This window comes from Periophthalmus magnuspinnatus, chromosome 24 (assembly GCF_009829125.3).
Source record: "Periophthalmus magnuspinnatus isolate fPerMag1 chromosome 24, fPerMag1.2.pri, whole genome shotgun sequence".
In the NCBI taxonomy this organism is placed as follows: domain Eukaryota; kingdom Metazoa; phylum Chordata; class Actinopteri; order Gobiiformes; family Gobiidae; genus Periophthalmus; species Periophthalmus magnuspinnatus.
The window spans coordinates 22,657,727-22,676,291 of record NC_047149.1 but is presented as its reverse complement, the minus strand read 5'-3'; the positions used below and the strand labels follow the sequence as shown (position 1 = coordinate 22,676,291).

Genomic DNA, 18,565 nt, shown 5'->3' with positions numbered 1-18,565 from the left:
GTAGACTTTTTATATTTTTTATATTTCTGAAAGATGTAGACAGATGACAGATCAGTGGGCGGCGACTAGAACAAGCATCATGTCGACTAACAATCAAGATCCTGAAATTGAACTTTTCGTCAAGGTAAGCCCGAAGCAGAATTTGGCGTTTTAAGTTGAGTTTGTGGCGCGGCATCAGGACCAAAGAGCGAAGGCCAGACTGTGTAACTGTATAGTGTGGATTTAGTTGCAGGATCGCCGTGTAGAAGGCTGCTGGGGGGATTGTTGTGACATTGATAGGCCCATTGAACCGGAATAGCCTTTATCCAAGAACGTTTTCAGTGGGATTACATTTCGGAGTAAAAATTACACATTTCTGGAAGTATATTTTTTTGATAATTTCTCTCCCTATCTCAGCGCATGTGTTTTAAAAAGAAAAAAGTCAGTATTTCTGCTAAAACAGGTTGAAGTAGATTTGTTTGTGTCCCCCGTTTTTGTTGTTAGTTTGGAGTGTTTCATTCTCGGCCCTGTGATTGGTCCAGTCACCGCACACCCGGAGGCCCGAGCCTAAACGCAACAACGAGACTATGCAAGTTTATTAGTTTATAGCACAATTCAAATTGGATTACAGGATAAGAAAGATATTAAAGTCAGTCAAAACATAAATAATCATCATAAAATTTACATCAAAGAGAAGAGTGCAGAATAAAAACCTTTCAGTCGTGTGCACAGCTAAGGAGAACCGTTCGAGTCGGTTTCGTCCTGGTTTCGTCCTGGTTCAGTCCTGGTTCAGTCCTGGTTCAGTCCTGGTTCAGTCCTCCTCATGTGGCTCATGTGGGAGATGTTCTTTGGTGCTGGTTCATGGAGAGACTTGTTCAGAGTCAGAGCTGCTTTAAAGTCTATTCTCTGAGCCACAGGAGCCAGGTGGACGAGACGGATTCGTGAACTTGTGAACTCACACATATAGTGAGAACTCACCTTATTGGCCAGGTTATTGTTTAAAACTATTGCATAAATAAATAAAAAATCCACTTATCATTGAAGGATGCCCTGGAATCACTGACCGCTGACAACTCAGTCTCAGCTCCTCGTTAGTTTATTGGTTTGTTTTAACAGAGCAAACACATTCATCTCATAGAAGAAAATGCTTTACAGCTGATTTAGCTAAAGCTATTTTCCATCAGCAGACCCAGGGCAGGTTAACAATTAAAACACATCCAAATATAAACCTATTTCCAACCAAACCAAGCATCCTTCTACTCTGCCATTTAAAAACATCACTCCACATTTCCACATTTAAACCTCAGATACTGTCAGAACCATGTAAAATATTCTGAACCACATTAGATTGAATAGCCTCCATATATTCAGTGCTGTTGTTTTAGACCGTGACCATGCTCTGAACTAATTAAAGCTTCAACAACGGTTTGATCTGCCTCCTCCAAAACCAAAACATATCCTAAAATGAAGAGACACAAACGCAGCAAAAGAAGTAGGTCAAAAAACGAGCTCGTATATTCGACGTGTGAAAAACGTGGCATTTCGTGTGGTACATTATTTCACTAAAACCTCTTATAGTTCTGCACTGCCTAATTTAGAAACTGAGCCCTGCTGATTGGAACGACCCGTTTTATCGTCAGCATTTTGAAGATTCTTTCGTGATACAAAAGCCTCTGTGCACAAAAGCGCCCGGCAACCTCACTGTTAGCGTCACTACTTCCTGTTTATTTGTATTTCTATGAGGTTTTCGCAGAGTTACGCTAAAATTAATACATATAAAGACAAAGAGGCAGTGGACAGGAAGCTGCGGGTCGATGTCTGACAACGTAAAAACTACACAAATAAAATACTTCACAGGAGGACACAGAAAGAGACGAGTTGAGGGATAAAAACTACTCAAACAACGCCACAAACTGCAGTATCCCACCTATAAAAATAACCATTTAGTGTTTATTTTAATGAATTTGCATAGGTTGTTTTCCGATTTTACTAAAAGTGACTGTACTGCGTGTTGCTGTGCACCGAGCCCATGACTAATAAATATTAAATGTAACTTTTGTGTTTGTAAATAGAGCTGTCATTACTTTGCGAGTGCTGCGAGGTCAAGTGGTTGGATATAACAACATAATAGGAGTAACATTGCATAACTTCTCCTGCATCATGTGGTACCGTATTGTCCGTGTCCATCCTCTGTGTACACGGGGCTGTTGTTAGGCAGCTTTTGTCCCTCGCCTTCTAGATCCTGATTGGCTATTCACGCCTCCTGTGTTTTGTGTTACGGTTACACACTGCAGAGCCACAGCCGCACAAAGCAGATGACGGCACATTCGGACAGATCAGCTGCTTTTAGACACACAAGTCTCTTCTGGTGTTTGCTAGGAGCGCTGTATTGTGAGGGGAATGACCTACGGAGCGTGCACTTGTGCGATTTTGCTGGGGTAAATACAGTGAACGCGCACCACAGGTTTCTGGAAGTGAAATTCCCATTTATTTTTCCCATTGACTTTCCAAAAAACATTAAATGAAAGTGGCAGTACAGGATTTTTTTCCCAAGTAGCTGAGAAAATGTGTCTTTCCGCAGCGAAAAGCAGCTGTTAGGGTAAAAACGAGACCGCTATGTGCCGTCTTTAAGTCATTTCATCCTCCGAAAACCAGGAAGTGCACTGTTAGCATGTTAATGTTTGTTGTTGTTACCATTAAAGTGACAGGAAAACTCCGCTCTGGCTAGAAGTTGTGAAATATGCTTATAAACTCTTTCAACGGGTGAACTTTGTCTCAGGTTTTCAGTTCTAAACCCCAAAAATGACAATTATAAAACATATTTAGAGCTGCACATCTTAACTCAAAAAGAAAAGAAACAAATTATTAGGCTACAACACACAATTAAAGGCTCGTTTGCAATCCTAAACCTAAATTTTAATGCTCATAAACATAGGAACGTGAGGAATAACTGGACCGTTACAAACCGCTAAAGTCACTAGTTTTTCACATAAAAACTGTAAAAAATGAGGTACAGCACGTGGGATAATCAGGTACGGGGTTAGTTATGAGCAAGACGCAATGTTTTTGAGGTATTTATGAAGCTTTATTAGCTGCAAAATAGCCAGATTAAAAAAAAGTATTTATTTATTGACAAAAAATGATTATTATCCGTATTTTCCGGAGTATAAGTCGCACCGGAGTATAAGTCGCACTGGAGTATAAGTCGAAGTATAAGTTGCACTGAAGTATAAGTCGCACTGGAGTATAAGTCGAAGTATAAGTCGCACCGAAGTATAAGTCGAAGTATAAGTCGCACTGCAGTATAAGTCGCACCAGCCAAAAAATGCATAATAATGAAGAAAAAACACATCACATCTGAGTATAAGTCGTACCTCTGGCCAAACTATGAAAAAAAAGTGCGTCTTATAGTTCGGAAAATATAGTAATAGCGTAATCATATTTTTTCAATACATCTTTTTTATTATTATTATTATTATTATTATTATCAGAATCAGCTATTATGGCTATTTTGCAGTTAATAAAGTTTCAGAAATACCTCAAAAACATTGTGTCTTGCTCATAAGTAACTCCGTACCTGATTAGCTCTTTAGTTAAACATGCTGTACCTCATTTTTTACTGTTTTTATGTGAAAAACTAGTGACTTTAGTGGTTTATAATTGTCCAGTTATTCCTCACGTTCTTAAAACAATTCCAGCATCATAATTATTCACTCCAATGAGATTATGAGCATAACATATAAATAAATAAAAACATATTTCACATATAAATCGCATCTGAGCATAAGTTGCACCTTGGCCAAACTATGAAAAAAAGTGCGTCTTATAGTCCGGAAAATACGGTAATACTAGAAATAAACTGCTAAGCTCACAGACATTCTCCATTTTGATTTAGATTTTGGACTTTTTTTTTTTTTTTTACTTTTATTGCATATAAATCAGACAATGTCACTTTTAAAATTCTCATTCTCACATCACTACATTATTTGCACTCGTTATGATAAATCTATTGCCTTTCAAACTGTTGTATTGACGCTAACAACAAAAAAACATTAGCATTAGCCTGATTCCAGCTCTGCACCTGAGGCCACTGACTGTACGACAGCGAGCGTGACCCGTGTTTTGACCCTGAGGACGGTGAACCCTGTGGAGTTGCTGCATAATTGAACGAGCGGATCGGATGTCGGCTGTGCATACCGATACAGGGCTTATACTGTTGCACTGCTACACGATGCTGCGGATGTGATGCGGTTTTGAGGTGGAAGAAGGGCTTGTTCTGGCTGTTAAAATCGAATGTTCTTATGTAACGACTTTAAATATTTAACCTATTCGCAGAATTCGCGATTTCAGATAAGAATAGACTGGGCAATGCATCGTAGCTTGTCCTGGTGTTCAGACGCATGTTTATAGGCGCCATTTTGAGCACTTTTCACCTTTCAGTATGTCATATTTTTTTGTTTTGAATTGTTATTTGCTCTAGTTACAATGCTAATTTTTTGTTATGCTAAAATTTGGTTGAGACTGAGAGTGGCCTACAGAGACAGAGAGTGGTCTACAGAGACTGAGAGTGGCCTACGCAAACTAAGAGTGGCCTACGCAAACTAAGAGTGGCTTACAGAAACTGAGAGTGGCCTACAGAAACTGAGAGTGGCCTACAGAGACAGAGTGGCCTACAGAGACAGAGTGGTCTACAGAGACAGAGTGGTCTACAGAGACTGAGAGTGGCCTACACAGACTGAGAGTGGCCTACACAGACTGAGAATAGTCTACAGAATGACTGAGAGTGGTGTACAGAGACTGAGACTGACCTACAGAAACTGAGAGTGACCTACAGAAACTGAGAGTGGTGTACAGAGTCTGAGAGTGGCCTACACAGACTGAGAGTGGCCTACACAGACTGAGAGTGGCCTACACAGACTGAGAGTGGCCTACACAGACTGAGAGCAGGCCTAGCCTTAGCCTTTAGGGAGCCCTCTCCACTTCAGTGTCACATTTTCATATTTGACAACATTAAGACATCATCACAACCACATATAAAAAGACTGAACATTCTAGAGGCTCTTTTTTCTTAGTTTCTGGTGCATTTTAATGTGTTCCAGTTGAATAAAGTGGGCTTGCATTTATATCATAAAATGCAGAATTGCAATTTATGACATAAAGAAGCCAAACGATGTACTTAAGCAAGAGTACACTTACTTCAAAATCATATCACTCAAAAAGTACAAAGTAGTGATCCAAGTTAAGAGTTGCATAAGAGAAACAACCTGGACATAACATCAAATTTATAATTATCAGATCATTTGGACTGAACATTAAATAAGAGGATTTTAGGATGACATCATTTTTATGTTTATTGTCAGGATTTGGATGTTGTGATTTCAGTAAATCCACATATTAATGAGTAGGATGCACAGATACATACCAGTATCAGGTGCCAGTACTTGTACTCGTGAATGGGCTGCCAATACCAAGAGCCGATACCACGAGCCGATACCACTGTATCTGTGCTGCCTCTTGTTTGACTCTCAGCTCATCTCTCCACAGATCAGCTCTGGACATAAAGTTTCACATTAAGCACATCTGTGACACATGTGACTGTCACAGGAAATATACAAATATTTAAGACTCTAAATGTTTTTATAGTCCAAGGCAGATATCAGCGCAGTGCTTGTGTTTACAATAGTAGCATGCTAACTTTGCTAAGAGGTGCTGGCGGTTATTTGTTTGTGCTGCATTATAACTTATTAGAATTAACAAACACATTGAGCGACTGAACAGAGCGAGTTCAGAGCTTTAAAAAGATGTACAGCATGGACATATTGGTGAAAGTGTAACCGGTAAAAGTAACACAACAGTCACTGTTACGCTAACAGCGGCGCAGTTAGCTGTTAGCATGTTAGCAGTTAGCATGTTAGCATGGAGCCCAGTCTGCAAATATTAAAGCCAGAACATAACGAGGCTATACAATAATAATCCAATGAAATTAATTAGATTTACCACTATAATCAAACACCTGTATACGTAATGTCTGGAAAGTATTTTTACTCATTATCGTCCCTATATGAGCATTTACAGCACATTCAGGAGTCGTTCACAGGTCGTTCTTTCGTTCAGATGAAACAGGTTTGTGCCATAATCAACATTAATGTGACACAGGAGCAGAGACACTTTAACTTCACTCACATCATCTGATGTTTAGAGACACAACCACAAACAGACAGTGTGATAAACAGACTCACCTGCTGTCCTCTGTCCCTCTGAGGAGTGTCCTGTCCCTCTGAGGTGTGTCCTGTCTGTCCTCTGTCCCTCTGAGGTGTGTCCTGTCCCTCTGAGGTGTGTCCTGTCCCTCTGAGGTGTGTCCTGTCTGTCCTCTGTCCCTCTGAGGTGTGTCCTGTCCCTCTGAGGTGTGTCCTGTGTGTCCTCTGTCCCTCTGAGGTGTGTCCTGTCTGCAGAATTACACACGTCCATCTTCACTGTTTTATCTGCAGATCCACTGATGTAAAGTGGAGACATATTTCGAGTCTTTCCCCAAATCGATCTTCCTCTGGCTCTTCATTCTGTACTTTAGATAAACGGAACTTCACTTTTAGCCTTAAGACATCCATTCAAATGTCCCTCTGCTATCACAGCACACCCAGAGTGCACCTGGAGGGAGGGTCCTTCACACCAGTGTAAATGCAGCTGTCCACACCACTGCCTGAATCAAATATTGTAGACAGCACATATCTAGGTACTGGAAATAAAACACATCTAATCCTTTAAGAGGAATATTTAGTATAAACACCACAGAGACATTTAGTTTTCAGAAAAACTATCCAATCATTATTTTTAATGTAAACGTATGGGCTCTTGGGGGCCCTCTGGTGGCCTCGGGGCCCTAAGCAGCTGCTTAGTCTGTTTATACAATGGGCCTGACTGCGTCTGCAGAGTGACTCAGACCTACAGAGACTGAGAGTGGCCTACAGAGTCTGAGAGTGGCCCACAGAGACTGAGAGTGGCCTACAGAGTCTGAGAGTGGCCTACAGAGTCTGAGAGTGGCCTACAGAGACCGAGAGTGGCCTACTGCTGCTGTTTTAAAATGTGATTTGTAAATGTATGTGTTTATTATCACACATGCCTATTTTTTATAATTTTGTCATTTTTTTGTGAATGTTGTGAAATATATTTAGTTTGTGAATGAATCAAAACTTTAAACAGACCAGAGAAATACAGAACATTATTTTGAATTCTAGTCATTTTAACTCATGTTTGTTTTCATTTTGCCATTTCAATAAAAAAAAGTTAAGCAGTTAAGTTAAACACATTAATGACGTTGCTCCTCTGTCTTGTTTTAGGCCGGCAGTGATGGAGAGAGCATCGGGAACTGTCCTTTCTCCCAGCGTCTCTTCATGATCCTGTGGCTCAAAGGAGTCGTGTTCAACGTCACCACCGTCGATCTCAAGAGGTCAGCAGCATCTGTGCATAACAAAGACACATCTACATGAAACAGGGAACATCATCATAAAAAGATCATAAAGCTTTGATAAGTTTTGTTGCAGTTTTTGTTGTTGTTTGTGGTTTAGAGATATATATGCACAACTAAATAGATATAGATCATGTAAATTTAAGTCATTTAATTTAATTCATTCATTTAAAAAAGTGTTTGGCTTATGGACTGAGTTTTCTTTGGCGCTCAGACCCCGACAGAAGACACTGAGATGAAGGGCGTGGCCAGTTAGACGACGTTTAGGAGAGAGATGTCAAACTCAGATTCACAATGGGCCAAAATTAAAAACTGAGACAAATTCACGTGACGAAACTCGAAATATATCTGGAACAACTTCAGCTCGATATTACAAACATATGAGATATTTAATTTGAAATAAAAGACACATCAGTAATATTCATTTCTAATCTAAATAAATAAAAATAATTATGTCTGTCTCTGTAGCCTTTCAAGTTCCTTTTTAAAGTAATTTTTTTTTTTTTTTTTTTTTTTTCACAAGCCAAAAAAAAAAAAAAAAAAAAAATTCAATGAAAATTCAACTTTCAAACTATTAATATTCCATGTCTTGGAGTAGAAAAACTGCATAGAGAAAACATTTAATTCAAGCTCAGTTAGCTACACTCTGAGTTACTTTAAAACTGGGCTAAACTTGGACTAAACCTGGGCCAAACCCGGGCTAAACTTGGGCTAAACTGAGGATAAACTTGGGGCTAAACCTGGGCTAAACATGTACCAAACGTGGACTAAACTTAGACCAAACTTGAATGAAATCTGTACTAAACCTGGACTAAACCTGGGCCAAACGTGGACTCAACATGAACTAAACGTGGACTAAACATGAACTAAACATGGACTAAACCTGGACTAAACGTGGACAATGATTCATGTCATGATTTTAAGATTTGACCGTGGTTTTTCGTGTGTCGTCTGCAGAAAACCAGCAGATCTGCACAACTTGGCCCCGGGGACACACCCGCCGTTTCTCACCTTTAATGGAGAAGTCAAGACCGACGTCAACAAGATCGAAGAGTTCCTGGAGGAGGTCCTGAGTCCTCCTAAGTAAGTCTGGTCGAAGCTGTTAAAGGCGTGAGGGATAGTGACGGAAATATTTGTAACAGTTGCACAAGCTTCACACAAATAATCAGATCATAAACTGTGCAGACAAATGCCGTACTGTTCTAGTTTTTCTATATTAAATTGTAAAATCTTGTAAAATGTAACAGAGGTGTTTGGTTAAAGTTAATGTTTAGGTTATTAGTCACGCTTAAAAAGAAAATTCACCTTAATAATTACATAAAAATAATAATGGTGTCTAGAATCTACTTTTACAAACCTCTCAAAGCGCAAAGTAGGTGAAGTGTCTTGCTCATAGAAACAACAACAGCAGCATGTTCTAGTCAGAGCCGACACTGAACTAGGGGATGTTTTAACCACTGCACCGCTGCCACCCAATAGCACAAATATTACGGTACTTTAAAGGTGCACTATGTAACTTTTCTGGTAGAGGGTGCACCACCAGCTTGTGTCAATGTTTCAGATTATGGCATTAAACTTACCTATGTTGCATTTATTCAACTATAAGTGTGTTAACTGTTAATAATACGTTGAAAAACAAGCACGCTGACTGTGAGTAGGACTGCCTTTCCACAGATCTGACATATTTCCATGGACATAGATAGAATTAATGCCGTGCTGTTCAACAATCTAAGAAAATCAACAACATCTCCATGAACACAAGCAGATGGCGCACTCTCTTTGGAGAAGTGACATAGTGCTGCTTTAAAACACATTTTTGCAGACTGTTTTTGCATTTTATTTGTCATCTCTTTTGAGGCCGTTTATTTATTTATTTATTTTTTGTATTATTATTATTATTATTATTATTATTATTATTTTATTTAATATGTATTTATTTATTATTATTATTATTATTATTATTATTATTATTATTATTATTATTATTATTATTATTATTATTATATTTATTTATTTATTTATTTTTATTTAAATATATTTTTTTATTGACTAACTTTATTATTTTATTATATTCTCAAAACAACAATCTGGATAGTTGTAATTCCCACCCATAGACTGTATATATAAATACAGTACTTCTACTTGTACTGTAAACTTTTTTATACAGTTTGTGTTTCCACCTACTGTAGTCTGGAAGCTGCCTTTTTTTTTTTTTTTATTGACTCACTTTATCATTTTATTAAACTGTCGAAACAACAATTTAAATAATCTCATGAAGACCCTGTATTTCCACCTCCTCCAGTCTGAGGCCTGTTCTCACGGTTTTCTCTATGATTTTATGTCTTTAAAATAGTGGAAAAACTCTGTGCCCATTTAAAAACATAACTATATTTTAAAACGATGACGTATTCCATGTTGAAAAGGCAGAAGGCGATATTTTCTCTTACCGACTAGTGTAGAAAGAACCGGGGCCAATGAGTGAGTCTGAGAAAAAGTCCAGATTAAATAAATCTGTCTTTTATTACCTGTAAAGTTTTTTAGATTATAAATGGGCCTGAGTGTGAGAAAGCTTAGAGGGCGGTCTGTAACATGTTTGGAGCACGAGGAGCTTTAATGTTCTCCAGATGTTACACCGGCCCCTGTCCCCCTGTCCCGTCTCTTTCCAGGTATCCCAAACTGGCAGCGAGGCAGAGGGAGTCGAACACGGCTGGAAACGACATCTTCGCCAAGTTCTCAGCCTACATCAAGAACACCAAACCAGAGGCCAACGCGGGTGGGCTCCTCCTTCAGACACATCCAAACATTACTCACTCAGAGGAAAGTGCAGAGGAGGTGTTATGTAGGTGTTTGTCCGCCAGGGTGCAGCAGAGGCCCGTGCATTTCACTCACTTTACACTGGAGAATGGGTCTGGTCTGCTGCCATCTAGTGGAGATGGCCAGAACTGCTCATTTTTTATTATTTTCAGCTTTATTTACCTGATGATTAAGGCTTCTAGATTAGCTGCTGCAAAAATGAGACAAATGAGACAATATGTTAACGACAGCTTGAATCATGGTGTATTTATCTTCATTAAGTACATTTTGACTGTCTTAAAACAACATTTGCCACTAGAATAAGCATGTAATGGCAAGGCAAGATTGTTTTTATAACACAATTTACGCACAAAGTAATTCAAAGTGCTTTACAGAATAAGAAAGACATTTAAAAAAGCATAAATAATCACAAATAATCATCATAAAATTAACATTAAAGGAGAAATGTGCAGAATAAAAGCCTTTCAGTCGTATGAGCAGCTAAACAAAATCGTTTTGAGCCTGGATTTAAACATTGTCAAACTAGTAATGTCTTGTTTTACTGAAAATAGTAAAAACAATGAGCATTTTCTCACTTGAAATGAGCAGGCAAATGCGCGTGAAGTAAGACAAAACTCACCTGTTCTATTGTTTTAAGTCAAAATATGCTCAAAACAAGACAAATATTACTTAAATCGAGCACTTTTGTGAAAATATTTGTGCCAGATTTAGCTACTGCTGCTTTCCACCTGCATTAACACTTTATATTTTATTTAAGTTTGCAATTTATTTATTTATTTTTTATTTTTTCCGGATGGATCTGAACTTATTTAGAGCTTGTATTTGTTTCATAAATTGTTAATAATTTATATAGTATTTTTATTTTATTGAAGTATATAAAAGAGGCTGCATGAGTTTGGAAAAAAATTCTAATCTAATCTAAATCTAATTGCGATTTTTCTCACAAGAATTACAGTCCTGACTCGATTTGCTTTACATAAAAAGGAAGTTTGTGCTCAGAATGCACATTATAAACACCAAGAGACGACTGAAATCTGAACATATAAACCACTGCATGAATCCCACACGTTTCAGAACATTTGCAAGTTAATATTTGCACCAACTCAAACTGTGATGTTGATTTGATTGTGAAATATTGCGTAGCTCAGCATTCCAAACAATAACATCATTTAGTCTAGTTTTGGTTTATTTTACAGGAGCATTAACCAAAGAAAACACTGAGAAGGTTCTTTGTCTCGATTTCAAACCTAATTTCCATCTGCAGTCTCTGAAACATGCAAAAACACAGCGTAAAACAACACAATCTATACACATAAATACTACAAAAATGACTAGCATGCTAACATATCTGCCTGTTAACGTGTGATAAATGTGTTCAGTTCTGGAGAAAGGCCTGACCAAAGCCCTACAGAAGCTGGACGACTACCTGACGAGCCCTCTGCCGGAGGAGATCGACGCAGACAGCATGGAGGAGGAGAAGGGCTCCAGCCGATTGTACCTGGACGGGAACGATCTGACTCTAGCCGACTGCAACCTGCTGCCCAAACTGCACATAGTCAAGGTTCGGGGTCTAGGCAGGGCCACCGACAGAAAATCGGAGGCCCACATGCGATTCCTTGTCCCGGGTCCCCAAATTTCTGTCGATGAGCCAATATAATCTAATAATAATAATGTAAATTGATAGGAAGTGCATCTAATTCTGGGCCTCAAACATCCCATTGTCTCCTCCCCTGTCGACCCCCCCGGTTTACGTTAACGTGTCTTTACTTGTACCCTTGGGTAAATCCGGTTTGCAGTAATTAAAGCGGCTGTACCTGATTTTTACTCTTAGAAAATTGAAAAAAGTATCTAGTTGGTTTTAAGTAGTGCTCCAAAGTTTTTCATCACTTACACTTTACGCCTCACCTCATGCATTCGTAGCATCCTAATTGTTCGTTGAGCTTAGCAACTTTACTGCAAGCCAGATACATTTGCAGCTTTCTTGTCAAAAAGTAGTTGGTGACATCACTCATGGCTTCCCCGATTAGTGTCAGGTGTTTCTGATCACAAACACCTGCAGCGAGGGCGGAGTTTGAAGCGTGGATACCTGTTAGAACAATCACACTGTTCCTTATACATCTAGGACCCGCCTCTTGTCCCCTCACACTCCCCTCTTTAGTCCCCCAGACCCCTCCCCTTCTCCCTCCTTCACTCTCCTCTTTAGTCCCCCAGACCCTTCCCCTTCTCCCTCCTTCACTCTCCTCTTTAGTCCTCCAGACCCCTCCCCTTCTCCCTCCTTCACTCTCCTCTTTAGTCCCCCAGACCCTTCCCCTTCTCCCTCCTTCACTCTCCTCTTTAGTCCTCCAGACCCCTCCCCTTCTCCCTCCTTCACTCTCCTCTTTAGTCCTCCAGACCCTTCCCCTTCTCCCTCCTTCACTCTCTTCTTTAGTCCTCTAAACCCTCCCTTCCTCCTCCCTCACTCTCCCCTCTTTAGTCCTCCAGACCTCACCCCTCGCTCCCTCCTTCAATCTCCTCTTTAGTCCCCCAGACCCCTCCCCTTCTCCCTCCTTTACTCCCCTCTTTAGTCCTCCAGACCCCTCCCCTTCTCCCTCCTTCACTCTCTTCTTTTGTCCTCTAAACCCCCTCTTCCTCCTCCCTCACTCTCCCCTTTAGTCCTCCAGATCCCGCTCCTCACTCCCTCACCTACCTCTTACCTCTTTATTCCTCTAGACCCCGCCCCTCCTTCCTCCCTCCCTGTCCCCTTTAGTCCTCCAAACCCCGCCTCTCCTCTTTCCCCTCACTCTCCCCTTTAGTCCTCCAGACCTCGCCCCTCCTCCTCCCTCCTTCCCTCACCCTCCCCTTTAGTCCTCCAGACCCCCTTCTGAATAAAACAAAACAAAGCAGAACTCCAGGTATGTTTTTCATGACGAAGCAACATTATAATCAGACAAAAAAAGACAAAAAAAGACAAAACAAAACATTGAAGCTGTGGAAAAATGTTTTTGCTGAATGGAAATTATTAATATAAACGCTGGTCCAACTTTTTCCAAATTTGAGTAGCAAAATAAGTCCTCGAGGTACTCCCACTTTATCAGGTCTATTTAAAATGCGTTTGTGGGCGGAGTTTAGGCGCCCCGCCCACTTTAAAGGTGTCTTCATGCGTACATTCGATTTGCAGTGATTAAGACCCATTAAACATACAAAACTTGCACAAACTCAAATATATATGAGCTTTTACACGTCCAGAGACATCTTATTTCAAAATGATAACGTCTACTAGAGCAAAACTGTCTCTGGTTCGACTTTTGGTCCTGCATTTTGGCAAAACAGGTCCAAAAACAGGTACCGAACCACACAGTTGAACACACAGAGCCACCTGCAGAAACACATGGGCTTATTCTAATATATTCTGCAGTATATTAGGTTAGACAAGCTGCCAAGAAAGGCCAGTGGTTCCGCAGTGATCCTACACAGAGCCAACTCCCCGTACTATAACCGTACCACATGCCAGCTAACTTTACAAAGATTACTGTAATAATAATCGACTAATTATGATGGATGCTGTTCGAAATTGAACCATATTAAAACGCACTATTTGAATAAACGAGACCAAAAGTTTTGAAAATACTGAGGGGTATTTTGATGAATCCTGGCACTGCGGCAAAAAATACATGTGAATAATATTTAATACAGCTACAGAGGACACGGAGTTCAACTAGATTTAGTGTCACAGTTAATGGGAAGTCGGGAAATGTCACTGAACGCAAAAGGAAAATAGAGGAGTAAATTATCGATTCGGGTTTTTAAAGGTTCTGTATTATGCAGAATTGACTCTTGTGAGGTTTAGGACTCCGCAAAGACAAACCTGGAGTTGTGTTTTGTTTCATTCACACATGTTTGAGTCACACTTTATTATTAGTCTGTACATCTCCAAAGCTCAAAATGTTCAGTTCCACCTCGTGATGTGACGTCCCAGCTCGTGTAGGATCAGAGAAGTAACAAAAAACAACCAAGACGGGAAAAAAATGGTAAAGTAAGAAGTAATTTAGTGAACAGGGTTGTAAAATATTCAAACTAAAGATAAAATCCAGGGGTTTAAACAAAAGAAAACAAAGGTTAAGTTTAACTAAGAAACAAAAAGAGTCACTTTCACATTAGTTACATAACAAAAGAGACACACACACAAACACAAAATGGCAGCCCCAAACAGGTGTCCTGAATCTTCTGAAATGGGGGGGAAGTGGCTGCAGGTGGGCCCCAGGATTGGCCGTGTGGGGAAACAGTCCTCCAATCACCGGCGTGGGCAAACACAGCCAGGATTTCATGAGGGAAAAGATTCAGGGACACACACGAAACGTAATAGACAAATACAAACAATGAAAAAACGTAATGCCTAGAGCTGTAACAATGTCATGAAACTGTAATTTTCAAGTTAACAGCTCCTTTTACCTTTTGTTCAGTAGAGATTGGCAGTTCCAGGACTGAAATGATCCAAATGATTCTATTGGAGGTGTATGGAGTTTAAAAACACAGTGGAGCACCTGTATTAGCATGACATCACAAAGTGGAACAGAGTGTTGTCAGAGTGTTTGACAGAAGAACTCAGCCTAAATATGCAGGATTTGTGTGTTAAACATGTGTGAATGAAACAAAACACAACTCCAAGTGTGTTTGTGATGAGGAAACAACATTAGAACAGATCGGAAAATAAGGAGGACGTGTCTGGGGTGAGGGAAGTCTGGGAGTCCCTGCTTAGACTACGGCCCCCGTGACCCTGACCCCGGATAAGCGGAAGAAAATGGATGGATCAGAAAATAACGTAATGGGGTCTTTAGGTGTTTTGCTCAAGGACGCCATGTTTTATTTAGTTTAATAATTTATTTTTTTTATCAATATTAAAACACAAATAAGTCTTTTAATCAGAGGCGACAGTTGGTAGAGTGTTTGTCCATTGACGGGACGGATCCACCGACCCACAGGTTGGAAGTGCGATTCCAGCTCTCACAGATAAACGCTGTCCATGTGTGTCCTTGGGCAAGACACTTAACCCCCCTCGCCCCCAGTGTCTCCGTACACTGCCGTATGAATGTCTGTGTGAATGGGTCAGTGGGTCCTTGGTGAAAAGCGCAATATAAAAGTGTAACCGCTTACCCCAGGACTATTTTAACACAAAAATGGTCCAATTTCATCCAAACCACACACTTTTACTGACAGACGACTGGCTCTAGACTCCTCCTTTAAAAAGACCCAAGCTGATCATTGACAATTCCACATAACTGAAGCACAATAAAGTTTGATCGGCCGTCCAGCCATAACAGGAAGTATCGATTTGAACAAAAAAAAGCACTGCAGAAATAAGTAGTAGTTGTTATTCTATATATTTACCATTGCAGCTAATGTGCCGTTTTTGTGTTTGGCTTTTCTCAGGTCGTTGCAAAGAAATACCGTAACTACGACATTCCGTCTGAGATGAGCGGCGTCTGGCGTTACCTGAAAAACGCCTACACGCGCGACGAGTTCACCAACACCTGCGCCGCCGAGAACGAGATCGAGACGGCGTACAAGGACGTGGCTCGGAGACTGGCCAAGTAAACGACGACGTACCCAACGAAACGAGGGAATAACGGACTAATTTATGAGGAAAAACATGAAATATCTGCCACATTATCAGAACGGTCCACTGAATACGTCACCGAGCAGTTTGTGATGGATTTACCGCACTGTGAAAAGAGAATATCTAGAGTTTAAAGAGGGTTATTACAATTCTATGAGGGATTAACTGCTAAAACATAACATATTTAGATCGCAATTTGCCTTTATTGCTTTGAAAACGCAATATTCACTGACTTATTAACACGTTTGATTAGTTTCACCTGGATTATTAGACTGGTTTTAGACTTGTTTCAATATATTACTTCTTATTTGAGGCTAAATTCTCTTCAGAAAATTGCTCTGTTATCAGCAAATTTGGGATTACGCTTCATCTTTTGAAATAATCTAGGTTGAGGTTAAGGCACATTACGTCATACAAGCAAATAACTATAAATTACTCAAAATTATTCTGAATTCAGTGGATTTAACTCAAGCTAGATATTCTTTTTTTTGCATTGTGGCAGTTGTAAAATGGATTAAATGAATGTATAGGGGCAAAAAGCAAGTTTTCCTATAATAATTTAATGGTAAATACTTAAAGATTGTACCCCAAAGGAAAATACACAAATGTTGAACAGTTTATATTAGTGGCAAGGTCCATTATCTCGTTATATGTCTCCAATGACACCACAATCATCACCAAATATTAACTTTACCTGCTCCCATCTCACTTAACTCACTACAGAACTACAGGATTTTTGTTAACAAGCCAAATATTTCACTTATTTCGCTCAAACATAACGCTGTCTACCTTTATTTATTTCTCACCAAACAAAGTTCTCTCTCAGCTGCTTATCGTGGCCGTTTGCCTTATTTATTCACATGGCCTGTAGACTATGCTAACGCTAAAGTAGGCTACAAGATGCTAACTGTCACTCAAGATTGATTTATGCTAATTGTTTACTGAATACTGAATGAGTATTGGTGTTTTTCAGATTATAAAACGTGATGATTTTATGCTCCCAGATGGCGGCAGGAGGCAGTTTTCGCTATTGATTAACTGTAGTCCAATGAGGCTCAGCTGGTCTTATGCTAATTTATTTTAATAGATTGTTTTTTCAAGCCAAGGTTTAGTTTGTTTTCACATCTGACAGTTTCGATCGCTCACTAGCGCCTCAGAGTGGTCACGTGATGTTGTTGCGACGTGTCCGGTCAGCTGATTTAAACGGGACTTTAAACGGGACAGAGGGAGCCTTTTTACTCTCAACACTCTGGCTACACTGTCGAACTGCAGATGAGCGCCGTCTTGCTCACCGGTGAGCAAGACGACAGCTCCATCTGCAGTTCGACGAGTGGAGCCCAGGATGTGTGAGAGTAAAAGGCTCCCCTCGTCCCGGTTTAAAGTCCCGTTTAAATCAGCTGACCGGACACGTCGCAACAACATCACGTGACCACTCTGAGGCGCTAGTGAGCGATCGAAACTGTCAGATGTGAAAACAAACTAAACCTTGGCTTGAAAAAACAATCTATTAAAATAAATTAGCATAAGACCAGCTGAGCCTCATTGGACTACAGTTTAATCAATAGCGAAAACTGCCTCCTGCCGCCATCTGGGAGCATAAAATCATCACGTTTTATAATCTGAAAAACACCAATACTCATTCAGTATTCAGTAAACAATTAGCATAAATCAATCTTGAGTGACAGTTAGCATCTTGTAGCCTACTTTAGCGTTAGCATAGTCTACAGGCCATGTGAATAAATAAGGCAAACGGCCACGATAAGCAGCTGAGAGAGAACTTTGTTTGGTGAGAAATAAATAAAGGTAGACAGCGTTATGTTTGAGCGAAATAAGTGAAATATTTGGCTTGTTAACAAAAATCCTGTAGTTCTGTAGTGAGTTAAGTGAGATGGGAGCAGGTAAAGTTAATATTTGGTGATGATTGTGGTGTCATTGGAGACATATAACGAGATAATGGACCTTGCCACTAATATAAACTGTTCAACATTTGTGTATTTTCCTTTGGGGTACAATCTTTAAGTATTTACCATTAAATTATTATAGGAAAACTTGCTTTTTGCCCCCTATACATTCATTTAATCCATTTTACAACTGCCACAATGCAAAAAAAAGAATATCTAGCTTGAGTTAAATCCACTGAATTCAGAATAATTTTGAGTAATTTATAGTTATTTGCTTGTATGACGTAATGTGCCTTAACCTCAACCTAGATTATTTCAAAAGATGAAGCGTAATCCCAAATTTGCTGATAACAGAGCAATTTCTGAAGAGAATTTAGCCTCAAATAAGAAGTAATATATTGAAACAAGTCTAAAACCAGTCTAATAATCCAGGTGAAACTAATCAAACGTGTTAATAAGTCAGTGAATATTGCGTTTTCAAAGCAATAAAAGGCAAATTGGCGATCTAAATATGTTATGTTTTAGCAGTTAATCCCTCATAGAATTGTAATAACCCTCTTTAAACTCTAGATATTCTCTTTTCACAGTGCGGTAAATCCATCACAAACTGCTCGGTGACGTATTCAGTGGACCGTTCTGATAATGTGGCAGATATTTCATGTTTTTCCTCATAAATTAGTCCGTTATTCCCTCGTTTCGTTGGGTACGTCGTCGTTTACTTGGCCAGTCTCCGAGCCACGTCCTTGTACGCCGTCTCGATCTCGTTCTCGGCGGCGCAGGTGTTGGTGAACTCGTCGCGCGTGTAGGCGTTTTTCA

General features: G+C 39.7%; 1 protein-coding gene across 1 annotated transcript; it reads left to right on the top strand.

Moving 5' to 3' along the window:
• The first annotated feature begins 76 nt into the window (after positions 1–76).
• On the top strand, positions 77–16,035 carry clic5b (chloride intracellular channel 5b). Its single transcript, XM_033991055.2, has 6 exons — positions 77–124; positions 7,314–7,423; positions 8,399–8,524; positions 10,108–10,214; positions 11,635–11,816; positions 15,662–16,035. The coding sequence occupies exons 1-6, from the start codon at positions 80–82 to the stop codon at positions 15,824–15,826; spliced, it is 735 nt and encodes a 244-aa protein (XP_033846946.1). The 5' UTR covers positions 77–79; the 3' UTR covers positions 15,827–16,035.
• Positions 16,036–18,565: the final 2,530 nt, after the last annotated feature.